We start from the raw sequence: 22,047 nt of genomic DNA on the forward strand, positions 1-22,047 counted from the left end.
CATTTACCATGCACAATGTTTTTGAATGAATGCTAACAAGCAAAGCTAATTGACAAGACACTTACAGAAGTATTTTCGATGCACTATTTGCAATCATTTTAGGGGGAAAGGTTGACCTTTAGCAGAGAAATTGAAAGTCAAACCTTCCTTTCGCAAATGTTGTGCATAAACCACTCTGAACGTGAACCAGTGTTGATAGTGTTCTTTCCTTAATGATTCATGTCAGGTGAAAAAGAAAGTACAGCAACTAAAAAGGTGTTGTTAAAATGTACAAGACATTTTGGCTTTCGTACAGAAGCCTCGTTCCCAAACAGTAACTGCTCAAAAATGGCGAGATTAAGTACATTTTATTAGCCGACCTAGGCATCTTGCGTGTGCAGGTGGAAGATTGCCATTGTGATTCAGCTTTTTTTTTTTCTGGACAGGCTGAAGATGGAAAAGTTTCCAGGCATTGTATACAGAATACCCTGCACGAACTGCAGCGATGTTTACATCAGCAGAAGCGGCAACTTCTAAAAACACTTGAAACGGCATATGTATGACGTCAAAACAAACAAACAAACAAAAAATGCCGCTCCAAATGCACCTGTAGAGCATGTGGCAGCCTCAATTCGTGTAAGAGGGACAAGGCTTCCATTATCGCCAAGAAAAGAAACCGGATTTCACAGCAGTTTCTTGAGTCTCTTGCTATCCAGACTACAGAAAAAAACACTAAATTGCAACAATTCCACCTACGTACACAAGATGCCTAGGTTGGGTACTAAACCATACTTCAGCTCGCTGTTTTTGAGCGGTTAGTGTACGTGATCAAGGCTTCCGTGTGGAAGCCTAAACGTCTTATACTTATCGACACCTTTCTGTCGGCGACCTTTCTTTTTCTCCCGACATGAATTTGCCACACGACCAGATGAGAGATGTTGTCAAACTATCAATTTCGCCATCTTTAGTGATGAAAAGATTATTATTATTATTATTAAATTATGGGGTTTTACGTGCCGAAACCACAATCTGATTATGAGAGATGAAAATATGTGACAGATTCAGGGACTAAAGAATCAAGAGAGTATTGTAATGCAACTCATGCCCACCGTCTGTGGTAGGCTCTGCATTTTGAAGCACAGGTGGTGCCTGAACTTTCTGCATGCTGCTTGAAAGTGAATTTTCAAACGTGCTTACTCTAGCTGTTAATAAGAGTTGTTCTTGACGACATATTTGTTTTCGGCGGTTCCTAGTAGAGGTGCTATTACTCTGAGCATAAAGTGCAAGCCAAAATCTAAACGCTACGATTCCTATTCTTCTCACTACTGTTTATTCACTGAACTTGAAAAGATCATGTACAAAAATGGAGTAGGAAACAGTTGCACCACTGTGCTTTATTTATATTTTCAGCAAGTCAAAGCATTAAATATTTTCAGAAGCACTGGACTCTGCAATTCTAGGAGCAGCTTGTGACTGAGCTCAAATTTGACTTCACTCAACAAAACAAGCCACGCTTTTCACATAAGGCACGTCACCCTTCAGAATACTGAGAAGTAGTCAAAAACGTGTAATGAATAGCACCACACTATTCAATTAAAATTTAAAAAAAAAGAAAAAGTTGTGTGCTCCCGTCACACAACTTAGGGGTCCCCTTAGCATGCACTAGGCAGGAGCGTCTACGAAATCCTACACCACACGCAAACACACCAGAACATAAGATAAACTAAAGCTCGGGGAGTCTCAAGTTCGTGTCTTATCTCACAGCCAGTTCAACCTTTCAAGCATCAGAAGCTCCAGGGTGCTGCCACGTATAAGTGCCAACATTTCCACATGAAATTGAGATTAGCGGCATCACATTAATGCCACATGGCAGTACATATTGCACAAGAGCTAGATAACATGTTTGTCAGGAAAAAAAAAAAAAAAACATGGCAGAATGTCTCGTGCGCAGCCTTTTTCATTTCGTGGTTCTATTTGGCTTTCTTGCAAAAAAAAGGCACTTAACCCCTTCACCAGCATTTACATTCACATCCTGTTGACTAGCCTGAATATGCTTTATGGTTTTTACTGCGCAAGGAACGTAGCCACTCGTTTGTTTGACCTGCAGCAAAACGTACAGCTTTCTTACCGTGCAATGCCTTGAATGCTGACCATTCTGCGCCAATGAGTTCTTGATGCGTAAGTGCGGCAGCAGTGACGAACAAGGAGCACAAAACGATGTACCCCCGCATTTTTCTAAGGAACCTGGAAAATAATGCACGCATTAATGTAATTTCGCGAGACCTGTAGGCAGACGCGCGCACGAATGTATCGGTGCGGCCTAACTATGTATTTAGACACAATTTCTCCATAAATCAGGTCCATGCGTATTTAGCGGTCAAACACTCAGCTGTCATTTAGCTTCAAGCGATAGAGTATGAAATTATATAATCGCATGTAACAACAACATAGCAGCTAGAACATCGACACGTACTGCCCCAGTCCAATGTTGCAACCACGTGTTGCGACGTATTTTTCATTAGCCTGCCGCTACTTGGATTAGCGCTCTGCACATTACCACTATAGCGACCATGGCAATGCCTCCTTTGTCTACGGAGTTCGAAAAATACCGCCCTTTCTACACCGGCGAGCGTGCGAATAGTAAAACAAAGAGAAATGCCATGTGACAAAACAGCTGTGCGGGTGGATGACGTAACGCACGGCTTCGCTGCAGCGCCAGGCTTTGAAGTCTGAAAACTTTTCAAGGTTGCTGACAGACAGAAAAACTTTATTGTTGAAAACCCCCTTGAGCTTCAGTGTTCGTTGATTTTCACCACAACGTCCGAGGTCGGAAAGAGACGAGTTATTGACAAGGCCAAGACGACGTAGGCGTATTTAACAAGGTCGCCCGAGTTTTGTATGGGATTCGTTGTTCGGGTGTCTCTCTTGCTGGTTTTACAGTCATCCCCTACGCATAAAACGAAGTAATGAAAGGGACATTCCTAATCATGCTACGCATTAAATTTGCTTGGAAAGCGCTCCTCTTCCGGCAGCGCCTGTTGTTTGCAACAAAAAGGCTGGCGATGTCAGCCGTGTCCTAGAGTTGCGTAGCGCGTCACGCGCCCGGACGGGTTAAGCCGAAGGCAACGAGGAAGAAAAACATGCCGAGTACTTACGTGTGGAAGCCGGACAAGCTAATGAACCAACCCCAACGACAATTCTACTGCGACTGCTGAGGGGCCCCTCTTATCGGGAGAGGCGAGCGCAGCACTTTCTTTTCAGTGGCGTTCAGAACCACGTGACACTGCCGTTGCCTTCTCTTTCCCCTCTCCGTGGGGGTCACGTGAGTTGCCTGGAGGTCTATGAGTCAGGGCGGTCAAGAGAGGATGGGGAGTGGCGGTGGGGAGATTCTCTTTCTCCTCGAGTCACCCTCTCCACGCGCGATCGGGTCGGGTCGTTTTCGTTGTCGTCCTCGCCCCTTTCTTGACTCGCTGTTGTGGTGTTTTGTAGATAATTTTTCTCCATTTCCTCCCGGCGCGCGTGTAAGCGTGCAGAAGAAACGCGGGCTTGCGGAAGGCCGACGTCCTTCTTGGCTTTCTCGTTAAGCATCGACCACGCGCTTATGGCGCGCGGCATCTCCGTATCTGCAGTTGCAGCAACGCGCAGGGCCGGTGGGGCTGCACTGACATGCACAGCGCGTCGTGTCGGGCTGCAGATGAGACGCAAGACAGTGGAAAGGACTTGGCAAAAGCGGTGGGCTGATAGCTGCTTGGTCTGAGGCAAGCTTATAACGTAACTTGAATGCTCTACTTAAGTTACCGTAACCAAATTACTGTTGTAACTTGGTAACTTACAATTACGTCTGTGAGCCAGTAACTAGTACTCTAGCTTGTACTCATTACTTAGGTTATTTGTGTGTTACTTGCAGGATCATGACAATGTGCTGTGTTGGCGACCCAGCCAGCGCTTTCATCTAATTTCTCTGTCAAAGAAGCATTGTAGACACTGTTATGACTCGCTATCTGCAAACGCCAATGCGTAAACGTGATGCGTGAATCATGCCTTGCGTATTTGGAAGTGGCGAGGCGCTTGCTGGCCTGCCAGCTAGGATTTGTACAAGGTGTGACCATTGTGTAGCGTAGGGCATGGTAGAACGCTGAAGTCAATGTCTCGCCCATATGGGAAAGACTTATTGAGATCGTGTCGCCGGGAAGAATGGACTACAGTCGACAAGTTTATATTTGGGCGTGACAATTACTGGAACGAGATGGCGATCGTCCCTTTCAGTCCGCAGAATGCACCCGAGTTGGCTTCGGGAAGACGTATGTATGCGCCCCTCCTTCAAGCGCCGTGGAATTCAACGACCACGTGAAGCGCTGCTGACAGGGGCGTAGCCAGGAGGGGGGGGGGGGGGGGGGGAGTTCAACCCCCCCCCCCCCCGAAATACCCCCCCCCCCCCACTTACCCACCTTTTGTTCTCGTCGCTTCGCGCTGACATAATTCATGAAACCGGTGCTACTATCACAATTTCATTCCTGGGCGCTTCCGTTTGGGTTGGTAATTTGCAGCGAATCATGTCTGCATATGGAAAAAACTGTCACGGTGTTTGTCAAGGCTTTGACACTCTGTGAAGTTTTGGGCGAGAATGTGGCGGCCGCATTCTGAAGCAACAAATGCGCAACAAATGAAGCAACGAATGCGGCAGCCGCATTTTAGATGATGGCGAAAACGCTCGAGGCCCGTTTACTTAGATTTAGGTGCACGTTAAAGACCCCAGGTGGTCGAAATCTCCGGTATACATTTCCGCCGCTTCCCTTCAGGTGCCGGTTAGGCCGCGCTCGCGCAGGATCTTCTGCGCGAGAAACGTCTCTTTTTTGCGATTGCCCCCCTACGGAAGGCTGGTAATTACTGTTGTGTTGTTGAATCCCAAACCAGCAATTACGGAAGGCTGGTAGTTGCTGTTTTGTTGTGGAATCCCAAACCAGCAATGTACACACGAAGGGGTTGATGACAGCAGTGAAATTCCACCGACTCGCAACAGAATGCACGAAACAGACAGCCGACAAGCATGAATTACTGCTGTGCGCAGTAGAGCGTAAGTAAACTCTTGTTGCAGGCGCTGACAGTTCTCGTCGGAGTTCACGCGTCCTGAGATATTGATTATGTGCACTATGTACTGAACAAGACCGGAGTTCATTTCTGCATCACTAGTACACCAATCAGTCGAGATTCTGTGAGGTGCAAGGCCGCTTCCTGTTTGCACCGGCGTAAGTGAAGCAGAAATGAGTTGCACGCACTACTTAAACTGCGTACACATGCCATATCTATGCTGTGCGGTGAAATATTCTGCACCTGTTGACGTAACGGCAAATGATGGCTGCACGCTCGCACACAGCAGAAGACATAGCGGCCCATGCACTTGCCGCAGGAAATGCAACCCTCTCGTATGAGGGAGCAGGGCGACGAATGCTTCGAAAAAAAAAAAAAAAAAGGCTTATGTGTTTTTGCGCGTATTAAAGTTTTCTAGCGCAAAGACGCAGCGAACAAGCAATTGCTATGGGAGTAGTTATAGCCATGTCACACGTGCATTTTCACGCGTATAGCCGCCCTTGACTTGTGAAACGCACTTCGCCCCGACGAGGACGACGCCATCTACGCTTAACGGAAATTAACAATTAATGATGTCTACTCCAATCGAACAGGTGGTCTCAATGATGCGTTTTCGAAGACTGGTCCATTCAATGGCGCGATGAGAGACCGTTGCTCCAAACGCCCACAGTACCTGTCGTACTTACTGTATTTACTGAGCTTACTTTACTTTTTCCTTAATTTCTTCACACGCACACGCGAGGGGGGGGGGGGGGGGGGGGGGCGGTCCCATGTCTTTGATATACATGTATAGAGTCTGCTTAAACTACCGATATTTATTATCGATCACGTGACGTAGAGGAAAGCAGAAGCGTGCCCCCCCCCCCCCCCCCGAAAAAAAAATTTCTGGCTACGCCCCTGGCTGCTGACGTCAGACGCTCTTCCTGGTGGCTTTGAATATATTGCCCCCTGGAGTCATCAACGCGGAGAAAGACGGTTTATATATATATATATATATATATATATATATATATATATATATATATATATATATATATATATATAATGTGACACTCGATCTTAGGTGCGTTCTGGGTTTACGCCTCAACAGGATGTGGGGCATCCAAGAGGTGTGAAGGAAGACGACGAAGTGCGGCTAGCTAGCTGAATCTCGGTCGGCACTCTGCTGAACAAGGCCGTCGCGACTCACTCTACTTCGCTTATTAATAAACGCCTTTTGTTGGCGTAACAATAAATAAATAAATAAATAAATATATATATATATATATATATATATATGTGTGTGTGTGTGTGTGTGTGTGTGTGTGTGTGTGTGTGTGTGTGTGTGTGTGTGTGTGTTGTGACGAAACGCAAAAGGATGGTGCGGTGCAATAGTGTGGAAAGGAGAGGAAGATGAATAATAAAGACAGTGTTCGGGCGACCATGTTTGTTTCCGTCCGCAACCTCCTGCTCGCGTCACACAAGTCGACAGGACCTGGCAGCCACCGCATCGAGCTCACGTCATCATGAAAGAATTGAACACCACGCCGTGAACCCCATGCGCAGAGATCCACCACCTACACAGACCAGCATCATGACCGCACCATCGGAAGCCTTGGACGTCCCCAAGTACACTGGATCAGTGGACGATGGACCCGTACGTAGAAGACTGGTTCCGCTTCTTCGAGTTCCACGCAACCGCTGCATCATGGTCGTCGGAAACAAACAAACAGCCCCCCCCCCCCCCCCCCCCCCCACACACACACACACACACACACACACACACACACACACACGTAGTGATTTGATTGAAGGAGAAGAGTCTGGTTTCTGCCTCCCATGTGGGGGCACGGCTCAATGACTAGGGAGGGGTTGAAAGGGGTCTAAGGTTAAGAAGTGAGAGAGGGGAAGGGGGGATGCATCAACGTGTCCGTGACTCGTGACTACGCTGGCGAGGCGAGTCCAGCAAGGTCAGCAAACTCCAGGAGCTGGTGACTGTTTTGGGAACAGCATGTCCTCCACTGTTGAAGCCGGAAGGCCCAGTCGGTGGTAGATGCTCACCATAGTTTGTCACTGTTGCGCAAGTCTGGGGCAGAAGCACATCATGTGCTACATCGTCTCTGGTGACCCGCATCTGGTGCAGAAGGTTTGTACGCACCTGTAGAAAAGGGAATCTAGAAAAGAGAAAAAGGAAGGAACTTGGCCCAATGACTTGACGGCCAATCAGAAGACAGTTGTGGATTCCACGTGACTGGGCGGCCAAGAAGAGGGAAGACAGCGCACCTTTTCGCAAAAAGCCCTCACCCTGCCGAGTCCGATGACTGCTTGCATCAGGGCTATTTAACCAACCCCGCAGTGTATATATTTATCTTCTCATCTCAATGCTTCCTCCACATATAGGCGTGCGCAAGGTTTTCCATTAGGGGGAGCTAAGTTTCACCGCAGACCCCCCCCCCCCCCCTCCTCCCGACTCCCTCCCACTGAGGCTCTTACTGTCAGAACGCAGCGCAATTAAAGACGAGAAATGGTTATAAAACGTTTATTTCAATGAGATGGAATTGCAACATATTACTATTATTTGATTTAAAACATGTACACAGGAAAGGGAAAGCGAGGAGCAAGGCTGGCAACTGCCACCGAAAGGTGCCCAACGCCTGCCTACTCTTCATAAAGGAGGAGACAAATATAGAAATTGAAGATATGAAGGAGGGGAGGAAAGAGGAAAGAAAGAGCGAGATGACAAATCTCAAAGAAGAAAGTAGAACACACAGTAGGGCCCGTGTGTAACATCGGCAGAGGAGGGCAGTCCGTGCGGCTATGAAGCATCAATGTGACAACACGCTTTCGAAAGAATTTCTATTCTCTCTAAACCACAGAAATATACGACACAACATCTGCCTTTTGTTAACTGCAAAAAAGAAAATGAAAAGAGCGAGTTACAATATTTAATTATTAGTGAACACAAACGCTATGATACGCCAATTTTTTTTCTTCCGAGCATCCAATGCACGTACAGTTCAGATAGACTTCGTCCTAACATGTTACATGTGGGAAGTATACTTTCCGCCTGTAAAATACAGCGATGTTGACGTTTCTTGTCTTCAGCAGATATACTGTTGAAAAATGGACTTCTTAGGAAGCATTGGTCGAGTCCGAAAGAAAAATCTCAATGGATGCAAAAATGAAAATGAAGCGATGGCGTGCTTCCTATGGTCCCTGGCTTTCTGTAGGTAAACGTGGAAAGTAAACAGTTCTTGGAGTCCTCGGCTGCCATTATCGTCAAAAACCTGCATGGTGTTACGGGCCGGGTTTTGGTTAACCTTCAACAGCGTCTGCTTGGAGCTCGAACCAGGTTGACCATCGGAGAGGGTCCAGCAGGGAAGACAAGGCGATGTAAAAACAAATAACACGAGTTTAATACATGGTTACGAGTGAGCGGTGTGCTCCAAAAAACAAACAAAAAAAAACACGAAAAACGTTCAGCGTATGCACCTACACGCTAGGGCAAATCAAAAGTGTTCTCCTCGTCATGGCTGCTTGCTGGCTTTCTTATATACCTCCACCATCCGGGCACGCTTCCCCTCTCCCACTGCAGGTCCTGCAGTGGGGGCACCACCACCATGATGTCCTGCAGTGCAGGACAGGGCAAACCAGACCAAGTAGTGAGGGTGGACATAGGAGGCTATGGGTACGTCCCTAGCGGGGGTGAGATGGTCGCAAGGTGGCACGGCAGGTTTCGTCTCTGACGTATCCTTGACCCTCGCGACGGACACGTCTGTTCATGTTGACGAGCGAGATCGTTAGGCACGCCGTTTCCCATGCGTGCGCACGTGGTCCAGGCATGACCGCTCTAAGTGAATCGTAACAGACTGCACGTGGTCCAGGCAAGGCCGCTCTAAGTGAATCGTAACAATGGTCATAAACCTGCACTTTAAACAATGACGGGATAGGTCCGACTGAGTATGGCATGGGGCATACCTGGCGCCCCCCTTAGATGATTGGGAGGGGGGGCCGGGGGCTCCCCCTCCCCCCCCTTTGTGCGCACGCCTATGTTCCTCCATGTTCTAAATAAATCGTTGAAGTTCTACGATACGCCGTCATATCTGCCCAGTCGCCTGCATAATATCCGTGGCACGTGACGCCCAGAGCACGTAACGCCAGACGAAAAGCAACGAGGAGCGACTATCCGGCGTCGCAACAACACACACACACACAGAAATCAGATGCTCGGGACGAAGCTTAAGGTAACGGTCAACTACCTCAAATCTACATGTATATTCTAAGGAATTAAGGACTGCGTAGTCTACTGTTGGGGGCTGCAAATGCCTAAGAAATATTTTAGTATAGATTACATTTAAAAGAAATACAAGAGTGGCAAAAAAATAAACAAAATGTACATTATTCACTAGCGCACTTATCGTTGTAAGTATCGAGGAATAGCTAGAAAAGAAAGCCCATAAATCTAAAGATTCTATATTTTCTCGTTCTTCAGCACCGCCATCATGACACACAGTTGTTTATCTTTCTCGTTCCCTATTGTTTAGTTGTTTATCAACTGTGGCAATATGGGAAGTTTGGCTACTGATGAGCCCGCCATTCCAAAATCATAGCTAATGCTTTCTACTTATGCATGTTATATCTGAATGGTCGCTTATCAAGTGATCAGTATCGATATCACTCACATTTTACATTTAAGCCCTATTATTACCACTAGCCATGCTAAGCGATATCGCACGAGTGCTGCGCAAGTCATTCAGAATTAGGCTTTACAAAAACTGTCACACAGTTATTATATATAGCTGCAGCGGGAACTGAATTTTTTCAGCGGAACATTTATCCTGGGAAGGATCGACACGCAAATTCCAGGTATAGGATTCACACAGTACAATTAATTTACAGTAAAACAAATACATTATTTTTTACTTGCTACGATATATCCCGGTGACTACGCCGTATCTCGAGGTTGCAGGTTGGACACCGGCCGGGGCGGCCGCATTTCGATGGGGCGAAATGAAGAAACGCCCGTTGACTTGGCTTTACAGGTTCACTTTCAAGAACCCCATGGTGGTCAAAATTAAACCGTATAGTTCCCCACTATGACATCCCTCATATTCATATCGTGGTTTTTGCATGTAAAATACCAGAATTTAGTTTAATTTATTATCTTTTTTTGCGAAGTTGAGCGTGACCACAATTACTGACACGATTTTTGTAGAACTGCTGCACTGAATGTGTGCCTCAAAACTTTAGGTATCGAATCTTGGCCTTGACGCGCAAGTACATGCCCGTATTGTGCAGCTAAACTCTATACCATGCATGCATCGAAGTTTTACACCTTATTGATCTGATTGGCTGAGGTCATGACGCATCTGGCTTCTTTGAGCCATTTTGCTGGTATACATGTATACGAGCTCCTGCACACCGTGAAATGCAGTATACTGCGTCGCTGGCCATATACAAATCGTATTACTTCCGGCAACACCGAATTGTGCATGAGCTGCTGAAAGGGCGCAAATATTGAAATTCTACAAAATAGGTGATGGCCAGTGCCTTTAACATTGTATAATAAACAAGCACTGAGAAAGGTTTGTTAAAGACGAAGGCAAAAAGGGTGCTTATACCACGTCATAACCTTCCAGCTCGAAGATAACACCATAGTATCAGTCACCAAGAGCCAGTGAGAAGACACAGAAATCGTGTAACTGTGTACTGGGAATAGTCGATAGTTCCAAAGAGTGGAGTTCAAATGTTTTTAAAATATATGCGTATGTTTTAACTGTATCTCGCTTACACAGTTTACACAGCCATCTCTAAGAGAAAGCGCATTTGCTGAAACGAAATTTTTGAAAACTTGCGTTCCAAGCTCCTTATAACTTCTGCGCAACCGTAGCAACAACTTTTAAATCTTGATTATCTGCATTCGGAATTGTTATAGCTTCCCGCAGCACACTGCTGAGTACGAGGTTGCTGGTTCGATCCCGGCAGCGGCGGCCGCATTCCGACGGGGGCGGAATGCAAAAACGCTTGCATGCATAAGTGCCGAGCATTGGGTGCATGCGCGTCAAAGGACCTAAGGGTTCAAAATTAATCCGGAGTCCCCCACAGCGGCGTGCCTCATAGTCGGATCGCGGTTTTAGTGCATGTCACCCCAGCATTTAATGTTAATTGTCGAAAGCTAGCGCTCATTTGTTTTGCCGCCGTTTTAAAGCGAAGCTTTATACGTCTAGGCGAAATCGTATATGTCTAGGCGAAATCACATGTGTACAGAAAACTATCATCATCAGCATTGGCACCAGTGTCGTCGTCTCCTTCTGCAGCTAGCTCGTTGGGTTGCGCTCGTGCTCGGCACGCATCGACTTCTTCCACAGCTGGCTGCGTTGTCGCTCATCATTCCAGCGTAGAATTTCACTTCTCTTCTGTCTTCTGCCTCCGCCCCCGAGTGCGGGGCGTCGGATCTGCCGGATCGAGACACTACGACAGACACGCTGCAATAACAACATTCACAATGGCTGTGGGGCGATCGCCTGACCACGCTCAGAGACCTACCACAACACTACAGACTCGAAAGGCGCAAGTTCCCGCCACCGCACGTTAAATTAAACAGGAAAGAGGCCGTAAACTTACGCTTACTACAAACACACAGTTACCCAAGTCCGGCAGTCTTACGCCACTGTTATCCTAGCTTATATCCGACTGATGCATGTAAAGCGTGTGGACACAGAGCAACACTGCGACACATGCTCTGGGAATGTGCCGGCAACAACGGTACTGAAACCGCCGCCGTTCGCGACGCGCCCCTAACGGCAGGCGTTACTAGATTAAAGGAAGCCTCGAGCTCCCTCGTTCCCGCCCTTGCCCCGGCTGCTGGGGCCGCCGGGGACCTTCTCCGTCGGCGTCGCCACCGCTGGGAGGCGGCCCTGAAAAGTTCGGAGCTCGAAGACCAGCTCTGGGCCGTCCGGCAAGCCGAAGATGCCGCCCGAGTCCAAGGACTTCGAGCCGACACCTAAGGCCACTAAAAGCAAAGTGCTGGCTCTTTAAATAATCGAACGCAAGCGACAGCGGCGGAATGCGGACACCGTCAGTGACCTCCATCGCAGCCGAACGTGCGTGTAACCTCATAATTGAGGAATTATTTAATGAACCTTCGGGATTAACACAGTGATAAACACCGGGGTCGCACGTTTCAGCTTCGCTGGTTAACCATCTTCACGGAATGGAAGGGCCGAATATTTTTTTGTTCGACTAGAGAATTTAGCGCAATTTGGCTGCTCAGGTGGATTGCTTGAAGAAGCGAACGTTACTTGCGCGAGAAATCGCAATACCCGGGTGGGTAAACAAAGAAGATTCACTAATTAACTGCCTAGTCATTTACCTTATAGGGCACATGTTGGAGCCAAGCAGCAGTGAAATCATGTCCCCCTTAACAGAAATCTCAACACACATATGTGTCCCTGAAATGTGCAAGAAAAAGCACGGTTGTTACAGTAAAGATCATCGGGAACTGCTTAGCGCAAGCATTTCGGACGCGGTTAGCTGGAACGCCATGGCATTTCGCAGCACACTTCAAAGCCAGATATCTAGAAAGTGGTGCTAGCCTAAAGATTTCTGCTACGCAAACATCACTTCACTACGACCCGGCTTCAATTTCGCACCTTGAGTTATTGAAATTCTGCAAGTTTACTGCAGAAATGAAGAGAAAAAAAACGAAAAGAAGCCGAAATAAACAAATGACGCTATGTTTATATCGCAAAAGCGCAAAATTAAATATGAATAAAAGAAAAAAAAAACGTCGCTAGCTTGCAGTGCCCCCAAGTATAGTTGCAGCATGAGGAGATTTTTTTCTGGGCGCGCAGTTTCCAAATGCTCTCAGTGCTTTTTTTGGGTGTTCAGCTTTCAGGCGGCCGATCACAGCACCGCCATGGCGTTTAAGGTAGTCTGGGAGAAGCCGCCCTGTGACCGGCGCAACTGGTTCACGCGCCTGCAGATTTCGTGGTCCGTGCGGTCGGGCTTCTGCTGCTTCATCATCTGCACTACTTTGGAGATCTGGCCCTCCGCCTTGCTCTTCGTAGAAGACCCTCAGAGGCTGGACCAATCCATGGACTCGACGTCCGAGCACGCACCAGTAACCTGCTTCTTACGGCCGGGGAGTTCATTAAACTTTTGCATTGGCGGCCGCTTTGCCGACCTGCTGAACTTCTTGTCGACTGGGGGCACTGGTTGGGGCACTGGACGTGGCACTGGACGGGGCCTTGCGCCAATGGGAAGCGCGTGCTGCTTCACCTAGGGGCTTGGGACGAGGGGTTGGAGACCGCTGACGCAGTGGTGGCCGTGGCGGCGGCGGGATGACTTGGGCGCGCGCTCCATTCGTGCCAGTGGGCCTCAGCTCGTTCATGGCGGGGTGGTTCTTCGTTACCTCCGCCGCATTCAGTGGTGGTGCTTGTGGTGTTACCTTGCGAAGCTTGTCGATCTTGAAGCGAAGCTGCTGCGCCTCGCGCGCATGGCTCTCCTGGAGAGCTCTCAGCCCCCTCCTTGAGAAATTATCCAGCTTCGACTGCAACTCAGGGAACCGGGCGGGATCCCATCCATGGGTCAGGGCTTCGGCACCGCAAGTTTTCTGCACCACCTGTAGGGCTCGTGACTCACATCGAGGAAGTGAGGGCACCTGGGTCCAGCGGTTCTTCATTCGACGCTTTTCTTCTTTGTCGTCGCATTCCATGGTGGCACCATAGCAACTGCTGCTCGGCGAGATGACACGCGCGGACCGAGATTCGTCGTCACGAGCCACCGCGTACTGGCGTCCAGTGTCAATGGTAGAAGTCAAGCATGACCCGGTACTAGCTCCGTCGTGGACCAGGGATGGGCAGTCGCATTCATCGTCTTGGTCATTGGAGTGCTGGTAGTAGATGAACGAGTACAAGTGCTCGTGAAGCACTCGAGATCCTAGGTGCCAGTCCAGGAAGGCCTTCGAAGGGCTGAGCGCTTTCAGCAGGTCATGCTTCTGGGACGGGCTGTTCTCCAGCAGGAATTCTCGCAGCTGCTTCACGATGTCCTCCACATTTGACTCGGTGAGAGCCTTCCGCCCTGGCTTTTCGCATACGATGACTTGTTCCTCTTCAATGAAACTGGTTTGATTTTCGACAATCTCGGATGCGCTTGCTTCGCATTGCTTCCTGTCAGAAGGCTCGCGACTGTCCGATGTTGACGTCGTTCTTGGAGTCGTCAAAAGCTCACCTTTCACATAGGGCTTGGAAGTAGCTGCTTCTCTCGCGTTTCTGGCAACATCGCACGGGCGCTCGCCTTCGTTAGGCTTCTGCTTCAACGCATGAAGGGCGAAGAGTTCTGGTAGGCTTGGCTTCATGTTGGACGGCAAATTACTGGTACCGCTGCTTGCCGAGCCGAACGACCGCTTGGACTTCAACTTCCTCCTCCTCTGGCGTTTTGGAGCAGTTAACATATCTTGAAGCTGGCCAGACACTGATGGCAAATCTCCGGGAGCGCTGGTTCTGGGAGCCAGATTCCGATGAGACGCGGAACGATTCTATACCGCGAGCAGAACGCGCAGCTCGCGCCCGGACCGCGCATCCAAAGAACCAGCCAGCGAGTCACGTGATGTCCAGCCCGATGCTTGGATTAGTGCTTAGGCGAAGCCGTCTTGGTGCCGAGAATGTTTTGTCGTGCTGCTGTCACGTAGAGCGCATTTCTTGTCCGGCAAACCCTGCAAAGTTCTTGCATCCCTTTTGATAAATTTGCCGTTTTTGTGTGTTGTTCTTTCTCGTGTTTCTCGTTGGATGCCTCCGGGCCCATGGATTTTGCCCGGAGTTAAATTGCTGGTTGTACTTTTCACGAATGCACTGTCAGGGGTAATGTTGGCATAAACGACAAAGCGGCAGTGGGGAGTATGCCGCAAAGATGAAAGAGGAAAATGACGATATTGCATTGCTTGCTGTGCGCAAGAAACAGAGAGAAAAGGTGCAGAAACAAGGAGAACAGTTTATTGCCGCCTTCTGCAGTTCTTCCGACTCTGCCAGAACCTCTGGTTCATCGTTGCTGCAGCGCGAGTCGCACTTGAGCGCATTTTCTGCAATGAGTCATTGCGTCATGACTTTTTAGCGAAGTGAGCCGTTTGAATGACTTGCGTAATGCTGACGACCTTGCATTACAACGAGGCGGCGCTCGAGCAAACTCGAGACATGGAACGCAAGCAACAACGGCGGACTGCGCGCATGCCGTCAGTGACGTCGTTCTATCCGTCGCAGCCGAACGTGTGTATAACCTCATAATTGAGAAATACTTTAATGATCCCTCGGGATTAACCAAGTGATAAACACCGGGGCCGCACGTTTAAGCTTCGCTGGTTAACCATCTTCACGGAGTGGAAGGGCCGACGAATTTTTTCAGTGACAGTTTGTGAACAGGAGCAAGCATGCAGTTATCAGTGAACAGTAGCTAGTGGTGCCCTATTTCGATGAACCATTCATGGGGGCAAGTATGCAATTTTGGTAATGCTGTACTTTATTGGTCTCCTGCAGAAATACGTGACTTGTAACTACCTTGAAAGTCACTTACAAGTAACTAGTTACATTCTTCAGTAATCAGTCATCAGCATCATCATGATCATCATCAGCCTATATTTATGTCCCAGGCATATATTTATTTTACAAGACAGCCAGTAACTTCAATTACTTTTTCTGAGTAATTCGTGCATGTGCGGTCTGAGGTTTTTCGCCGACAGGGTTTTGCAGTTGCAATTTAATTTTAGAGTGGGGTGAACATTTACCCTGCCGGCATATCTGCTCTTCGAGTGGCCGTGACTAGTGCGTGCGCATCTATCTGTTGCGTCGGATTAATGGATGATTTGCAAAATTCTCTCGGCTGCACGGCCAAGGGTATCGTCCTAACGAAAAATGCTAGTCAACAGACTATTTCTTTTGTTTATCATTTTTAATGCGTTAGCAATATAGCCGTACCTCACACACTTTATGGGTATCCATCTGACGATAAATGTGGGCCGATTCTGAAGGTAGTGCAATCTAAACATGGGAACCAATCCTGAAGGCAGTGAGCGTCTCAAAGCGCTAGCTGTCACGGTGGGATAATGCGAGAAAATGGCACAGGACGCATGCGCCAGACGTTTAAAGAGCGACTTTGGCACGAGAAAAGCAGGCATGCGATCGTAGCCTAAGCATAGAAACCGGCGCCACCACAAAAAGAAAGAAAGAAAAGTAAAGAAACTCTGGGTGATGGTTAGTACATTGGGCTACCATGCTGGAAAACAGAGGTTCAATCACACCATCGGTCATGCATTTATTTATGGCATTACAGGCAGTCTTAACCCACTTTGGAGGTATGTAGCGTATGGAACGCGAAGTGTGTTGTGCGTACGCGATCGCGTCACAGTGTGCACTAAATCGCAAAATAGATACGAGGTATGGAAACGTCACTCCGATAAATGAGAGCGTGCAAGGCAGTGCCGTCAACGCCGGGGAATGTTTCTATCACAGCTGTCCCCGATTCGTCGTCGGCGCGAAGTCGATCGACGCGGTAGACAAGCTGGTTGGTCGTTCCGTACGCAAGCGAACACAGTGAAGAGAGTCAGAGTCGGGAGTAAACAAAAAAAACAGGATATTCATCTACTGATAAATATACACAAGTTAATAAAATAACATAATAAGAAAAACACAAGAGAGACTAACACACCTGAACTTAATATTACACAATGATGAAGACAACTAAATACGAGCAATTAACAGTATATATACATAAGAAACAGGGCTGGGATCAAATATACAAGAATAACACTTAACAGTAATTGACTAAAGCAAAGTTCCAATGAAAACAAAAAGAAACAAACGATGTCATACGCGTGGCCGGGCAGCAGCAGCAAGTCCATAAACCATGAAGTCGACGCACAAAGCTTTCCCGAAGAATGCTGGTGGCCGATCTTGTCGAGGTGGATGCGAATTGCTGGGCTGGGTTTCCCGGGAGTCTAGATTGGACGTCTTCTCTCAAGCAGGTTGAGCTAACTTGAGGCGAACTACCGTGAGCTTCGTTGCAGACGTTGGTTTGACGTCTCGTACGTCAACAAGTTCCTCTGAGTTCCGACGTGGCCAGGCGGCCCAGGCGATACTGGACGGCACTAGCCCCCCCAACGGCTTCTCAGCAGCGCATAGGTTCAGCTTCTAGACTAATCAGCAGGGCCCAAAACATGTGCTTAAATAGCCTCTCCTTTCCCTAATTCCCTAGGTAGGGAAACTGCCGCTATGTAGCGCTCTCCGAATTCAGCTCTCTTAGCTCCCAACAATCTTGGCCGCGCCCTTTCACTATGGACGAAGAACCGCAGATTATCCTCTCTCCCAATGTCAAGGGCCAAGGTCGAGCCCGGCACTACCACGTGGCCGTACCCGCACACCTCGGGGTCCGTAATCGGCGTGTCGCGTCTGGAATCCAGATGGCAGCCCGAGCGGCCACGACGCTTTTGACGCCCGTAATTCGGCGTGTCGATGTCGAATGCATTATACGCTGCACAGTCAGGAGCCCACGTTTTTGACGCTCGTAATTCGGCGTGTCGTTAATCAGCGTCCAAGCCATTCGAAAATATGCCGCTCCGTGACAGTTTCCTAGATCTAGGGATTTTATGACTCGTTTAGGGAAATAAGGATGTTTCGCGCTAGGACACTGAAACAGCGAAACTGTTGATGTGACGGCCTGCTCTTATTTTAGTCAACACAAATTACGCTCGCGTTGCCAAGCGATGAGCATGACTTTTGATTACTCCAGCGCAGTAAACACATCTCGGCAAGTTAAACGATAGGCGTGTGGATGTCCTATATGCGTTTTAGCGAAATACTGCTACTGCGATTTTGCCGTTCGTACCTCTATAGCTGCGCTGCCCATGTCTGTGCACCGCGAATGAAATGGTTCTCTCTAAACGGCGAAAGAAACCTATGCTGTAACACCAAGCAAAGCAGCACCGGCAAATGTGGGAGTGGGCGGACAGCTCGAGCACGACAATGCGGTTGAGGCGCTAAACAGCCGACTACGTGTGCCTGTACTAAAATTTACCGTGAACCGCCCGTAGGCACATCAACAATGTACAGAGTCCCTGTGGTCATGCGTTTGGACAAGGTTTGCTTTGGAGGAAAGATAAAAGTTAGCCGCGTACCTTAATTAGCGCTTTGCTGCAAATAACCCGTAAGGGCGTATGGGTGTGGTGGTACTACGTCAGTACATGGCGTTCAAAAAAAAATCTATTCACATCGTTTGTATTGCTGTCGTGAAGTGGCGCACTGTTTTGACACTGTTGCATTCTGTAAGGGAGGCCCGGTGCACATATTCCTTGCATTTCGAATAAGGTTCCACATAATCTTTTCACTTTTCTCTAGTTACAAAATAACTTTGGACAACGACAAAGTGTATATACGTGCTGACGTCTTCGTCTGTGAGCGTGACTTCTAAGGCTGTGGTAATTGTTAGCATACCAACTTGCACTGCGACGTCATTTCAGCTTGAGTCCAATCATTTCATAATTTGCGTATTATAAACGAGCAGAGAAATAAATTGAACTATTAAACGTGCAATCTATTTGCAAAACACGAACAAGTATTCATTATTTAGAAATTATGCTGACCAGCACATTTTGCAAAAAATCTAGGGAAATCTAGGGAATCTTTTTATCGGAGTTTGGGCACAACTGGCTTCGGAGGTTGGCAGCACTGGTGCAGGGTCAGTCAGCGGCGCTAATTATACCCCGTATTCAGAAATGCATCTTAACTTGAAGCCCATATGCTTGACTTGATTTAAATGACGCCTGACGTAAACGTGCGCAAGACGTTTACGCACGCAAGACGCATTCATGTCGCAAGACATGAACGTGCGCAATACGTGCGCAAGACGCATTCATGTCATGAATGCGTTTCCTTCGTCGCATTCATGACAGGCGTCATTTATATCAAGTCAAGCATGGGTTTCAAGTTAAGATGCATTTCTGAATACGGGGCTAAGTTCTGGCTTAGTTTTAATATCCTAACCTCCAACGTGAATTGCTCAGAGTTCGTGGTGCGGAAAGCACCGCTACCAATCGCCGCTGCATGGTCAGTCGCCTAGCTATACACAAACACCTTTCTTAGATTTCTTTCTTTCTTCCTTTCCGCGCAGCAGTATTCCAAAAATGAGGTCCCGCCTACGCATTTTGTAGATTTATAGATGCCTTTTAAAGAAAGAGTTGTCCTTCAGATTCCTCAAGTCCCCGGTGCAAATTTTCTTCTCCCCTGAGAACATCTTGAGGGGCTATAGTTTCGTGGTTCACGATTACGATGGGAAATCACTACACGAACACAAAGAAAAAGACGCCACCCAATAAGACACATACAAAAATAGTGTAAGCGCTAACCTATTTCTATGTGATATTCCCGACGTCCCTTTCTTTACATTTGCACAGTAATTTCCTGTAATTTTCTGTGCCTGATTGAATGGAGCCAGGCAAGTGCACAATCTTCACTGGAAACGCCTTGCGCAGAGCGTCGTCTGACGTCATTTTGATGGGCGCCTGCGGATGACGTCAGAGTGCAGCTTTCGCTTAAACGCTCGGTTCGCATTCAAGAACTCAGAACTGATATGTCGTGAAATTGCGACGCGAACCCATAGAAGAGGTAAACTTCGGCCACTTGGGCTGTTTCGTGCGCCTAAACTTATACACGAGTGTTTCCGCATTGACCGCGGCAGGGACTCCAACTTTCGACATCGTGGCCGGCAGCGGAACGCCCGTAGCCTCTTAGCCATGCATGGGGGCGGGTAAGCGATACTATGGCTACACGTGACCCAGTTCTGTTTGTTTCGGTGACGCGCTGAATCATTCAGTCCCTCTGTCACTGTGAAACCTTATCCGCTCTCAGGGAAGGCGTATTGCAGAGGATAAGTTAATCCAGGGCAATGCGGACGACGACAACCAGTACTAACGCGCCAGATCTTAATACACATGCGCTGGCACGTATAAGGTATACGTATCCCCCCCCCCCCCCCCCCCCCCCCCCCGCGCGAGTTATAGATGTCGAGGCTGTCAGGGGTGGAACCTTTCATCATGCGCTTGGCAGCAATGCGCCATAGACGCTGACTCAGCCCAGCTCATGCTACATCAAGGGCGACGCTTCTGAGAGGTAATACTTTTAAACTTTAAGCTCAAGCCGTTATGTACTTGTGGCGGTCGTTCTATCCTTCTCCAGGCTCATATGTCTCTTGCGAGAGTGAATGTTGCGCTATTGATGACTTCTTTCTTGGCATTGCTTGTTCAAGCCCCTGTTGATTTGCGTGCATTCGATCGCGCTTCTAAAGCAGAAACCTATCGCCCCTTCCTTTTACTTTTCTCTCTCTTTTTCTCTCGTATTTACTTTTCGCGTTCCTTGTTTGGAAAATTTTATTCATTTGCGCACAGCGTCGATTACTTCAACAGCTTTCAAGTATAGAGCCATCTTCCCATCGTATCGTTACATAACCGATAACGACGATAACGATAAGAGTGTTGGAGTGCGCCGAATGCCCTGCGTGCCGTCAAACGACGCGTTAAAACAAGTCTGCGGGCTTACGTATCAGAGACACGATCTGATTATCAGACACGCCGTAGTCGGGGGTTCGCTATTAATCTTGACTGCCTGGGTTACTTTAACGTGCACACAATACACGGCACACGAACGTGTCTGAATTCCGCCACTTTCTCTATGATTTCGCCCTCATCGGAATGCGGCTGCCGTTAGCGGGCTACCGCGGCGGGTGAAACGACGTGTTTAGAAGTAGCGAAAAAAAAAAGAAGAGAAATATGACTGACGCGAAGGCAACGAGTCACTGCGGACGTGTGCGCTGACTCAGTTGGCGAAACCTCCCTGCGCACATCCCAGCATTGCTCCCACGTACCAGCGGCGGCTTCGCGCTATCAACGACGACCCGCAGGTACTCGTGTTTCCTTTGCCAATGCGACATCTGATCGCCCCGCGCAGGTGTGCAAGTCGGATATGGGGGCGTGAAAAAATCGGCGCGCTGCAGGTGCGAACGTGACTGGTCACTACCATTGGCCTTTGTTTGTTTGTTTGTTTGTTTGTTTGTTTGTTTTAGAAAATAAATGGTTCGCCTTATGGATTTTTCTTTCTCCCTCTCTCTCTCTCTCTCAAACTCGGATGCCATCGCATTCTTCACACTTGATGCTATGTGATCCCGTCGTAACATTAGGAAGCAAGCGATGTGTTTGCTTGTTTGTTTGTTTGTTTGTATGTGTGTTTGATCTTAACGCCGTTCGTTACGTCAGCGCTGCGATTTTGCGCACCTGCTACCTGACGAAAGACACGCCTGCTCATGACGCCCGTGAGAGGAGGTTTCGGTGTGCAATGAATCCCAGGTGGCCCAGGTGCAGTTTTGAGACGTTATAAATAAATACGTATCAGACAGTCTTCGTTGCACCTGCAACCACCGCATGTCTATCACATGTGTTATAAGTAATATAAAATCTTATATTGTTCTAAACGAATTGAAATTCCCAGGTGCCGTCTTCATTATTGATGATGTCTGATCTGCTATCACGCGATGTTCGAAAGACAACGGGATATATTTCAACTGCGCATGAGGACAATGTGCCGAAATAGTGGGACGAACTGGTCATTATAGTGCAAAAAATATATAAATCTGAAAACTATCAGCAACAAGTCTGTGTTGCAACAACCGATTCCTATATCCCAGTTCTAAACCAATTGGCTGTGAACTTGGTTCAGAACTGGAATAGGGAAGCTAAACTGAAAGCATGCATAAATGTTTCTTTTTCTTTTTAGCATTTCGATGGTATACGTGCCATCGGCCTCCATTACTGTGCGGGTGAAATTTGCGCATTATCTGTAATACTACTTTTGAAAAACTAGGACATGAAATTTATATTTCTAACTGATGTGTCTTCTCCAATAATAATAATAATAATAATAATAATAATAATAATAATAATAATAATAATAATAATAATAATAATAA

The 22,047-nt window shown here is 47.8% G+C and overlaps 1 protein-coding gene across 3 annotated transcripts in view; it reads right to left on the reverse strand.

Moving 5' to 3' along the window:
• LOC119461488 (procathepsin L) overlaps window positions 1-22,047 on the reverse strand; it is a 392,372-nt gene that overhangs the window by 25,233 nt on the left and 345,092 nt on the right. For 2 of the 3 annotated variants that reach the window (XM_049673126.1, XM_049673125.1), the window contains exon 2: window positions 2,108-2,223. In XM_049673126.1, coding sequence (XP_049529083.1) covers window positions 2,108-2,210 — 103 coding nt within the window. In that variant the 5' untranslated portion in view covers window positions 2,211-2,223. Of the gene's footprint in view, window positions 1-2,107; window positions 2,224-3,134; window positions 3,285-22,047 lie in introns of those variants that run through there. The other variant, XM_037722823.2, reaches the window with a different exon arrangement.

This window comes from Dermacentor silvarum, chromosome 8, assembly GCF_013339745.2.
Source record: "Dermacentor silvarum isolate Dsil-2018 chromosome 8, BIME_Dsil_1.4, whole genome shotgun sequence".
Classification (NCBI taxonomy): Eukaryota; Metazoa; Arthropoda; class Arachnida; order Ixodida; family Ixodidae; genus Dermacentor; species Dermacentor silvarum.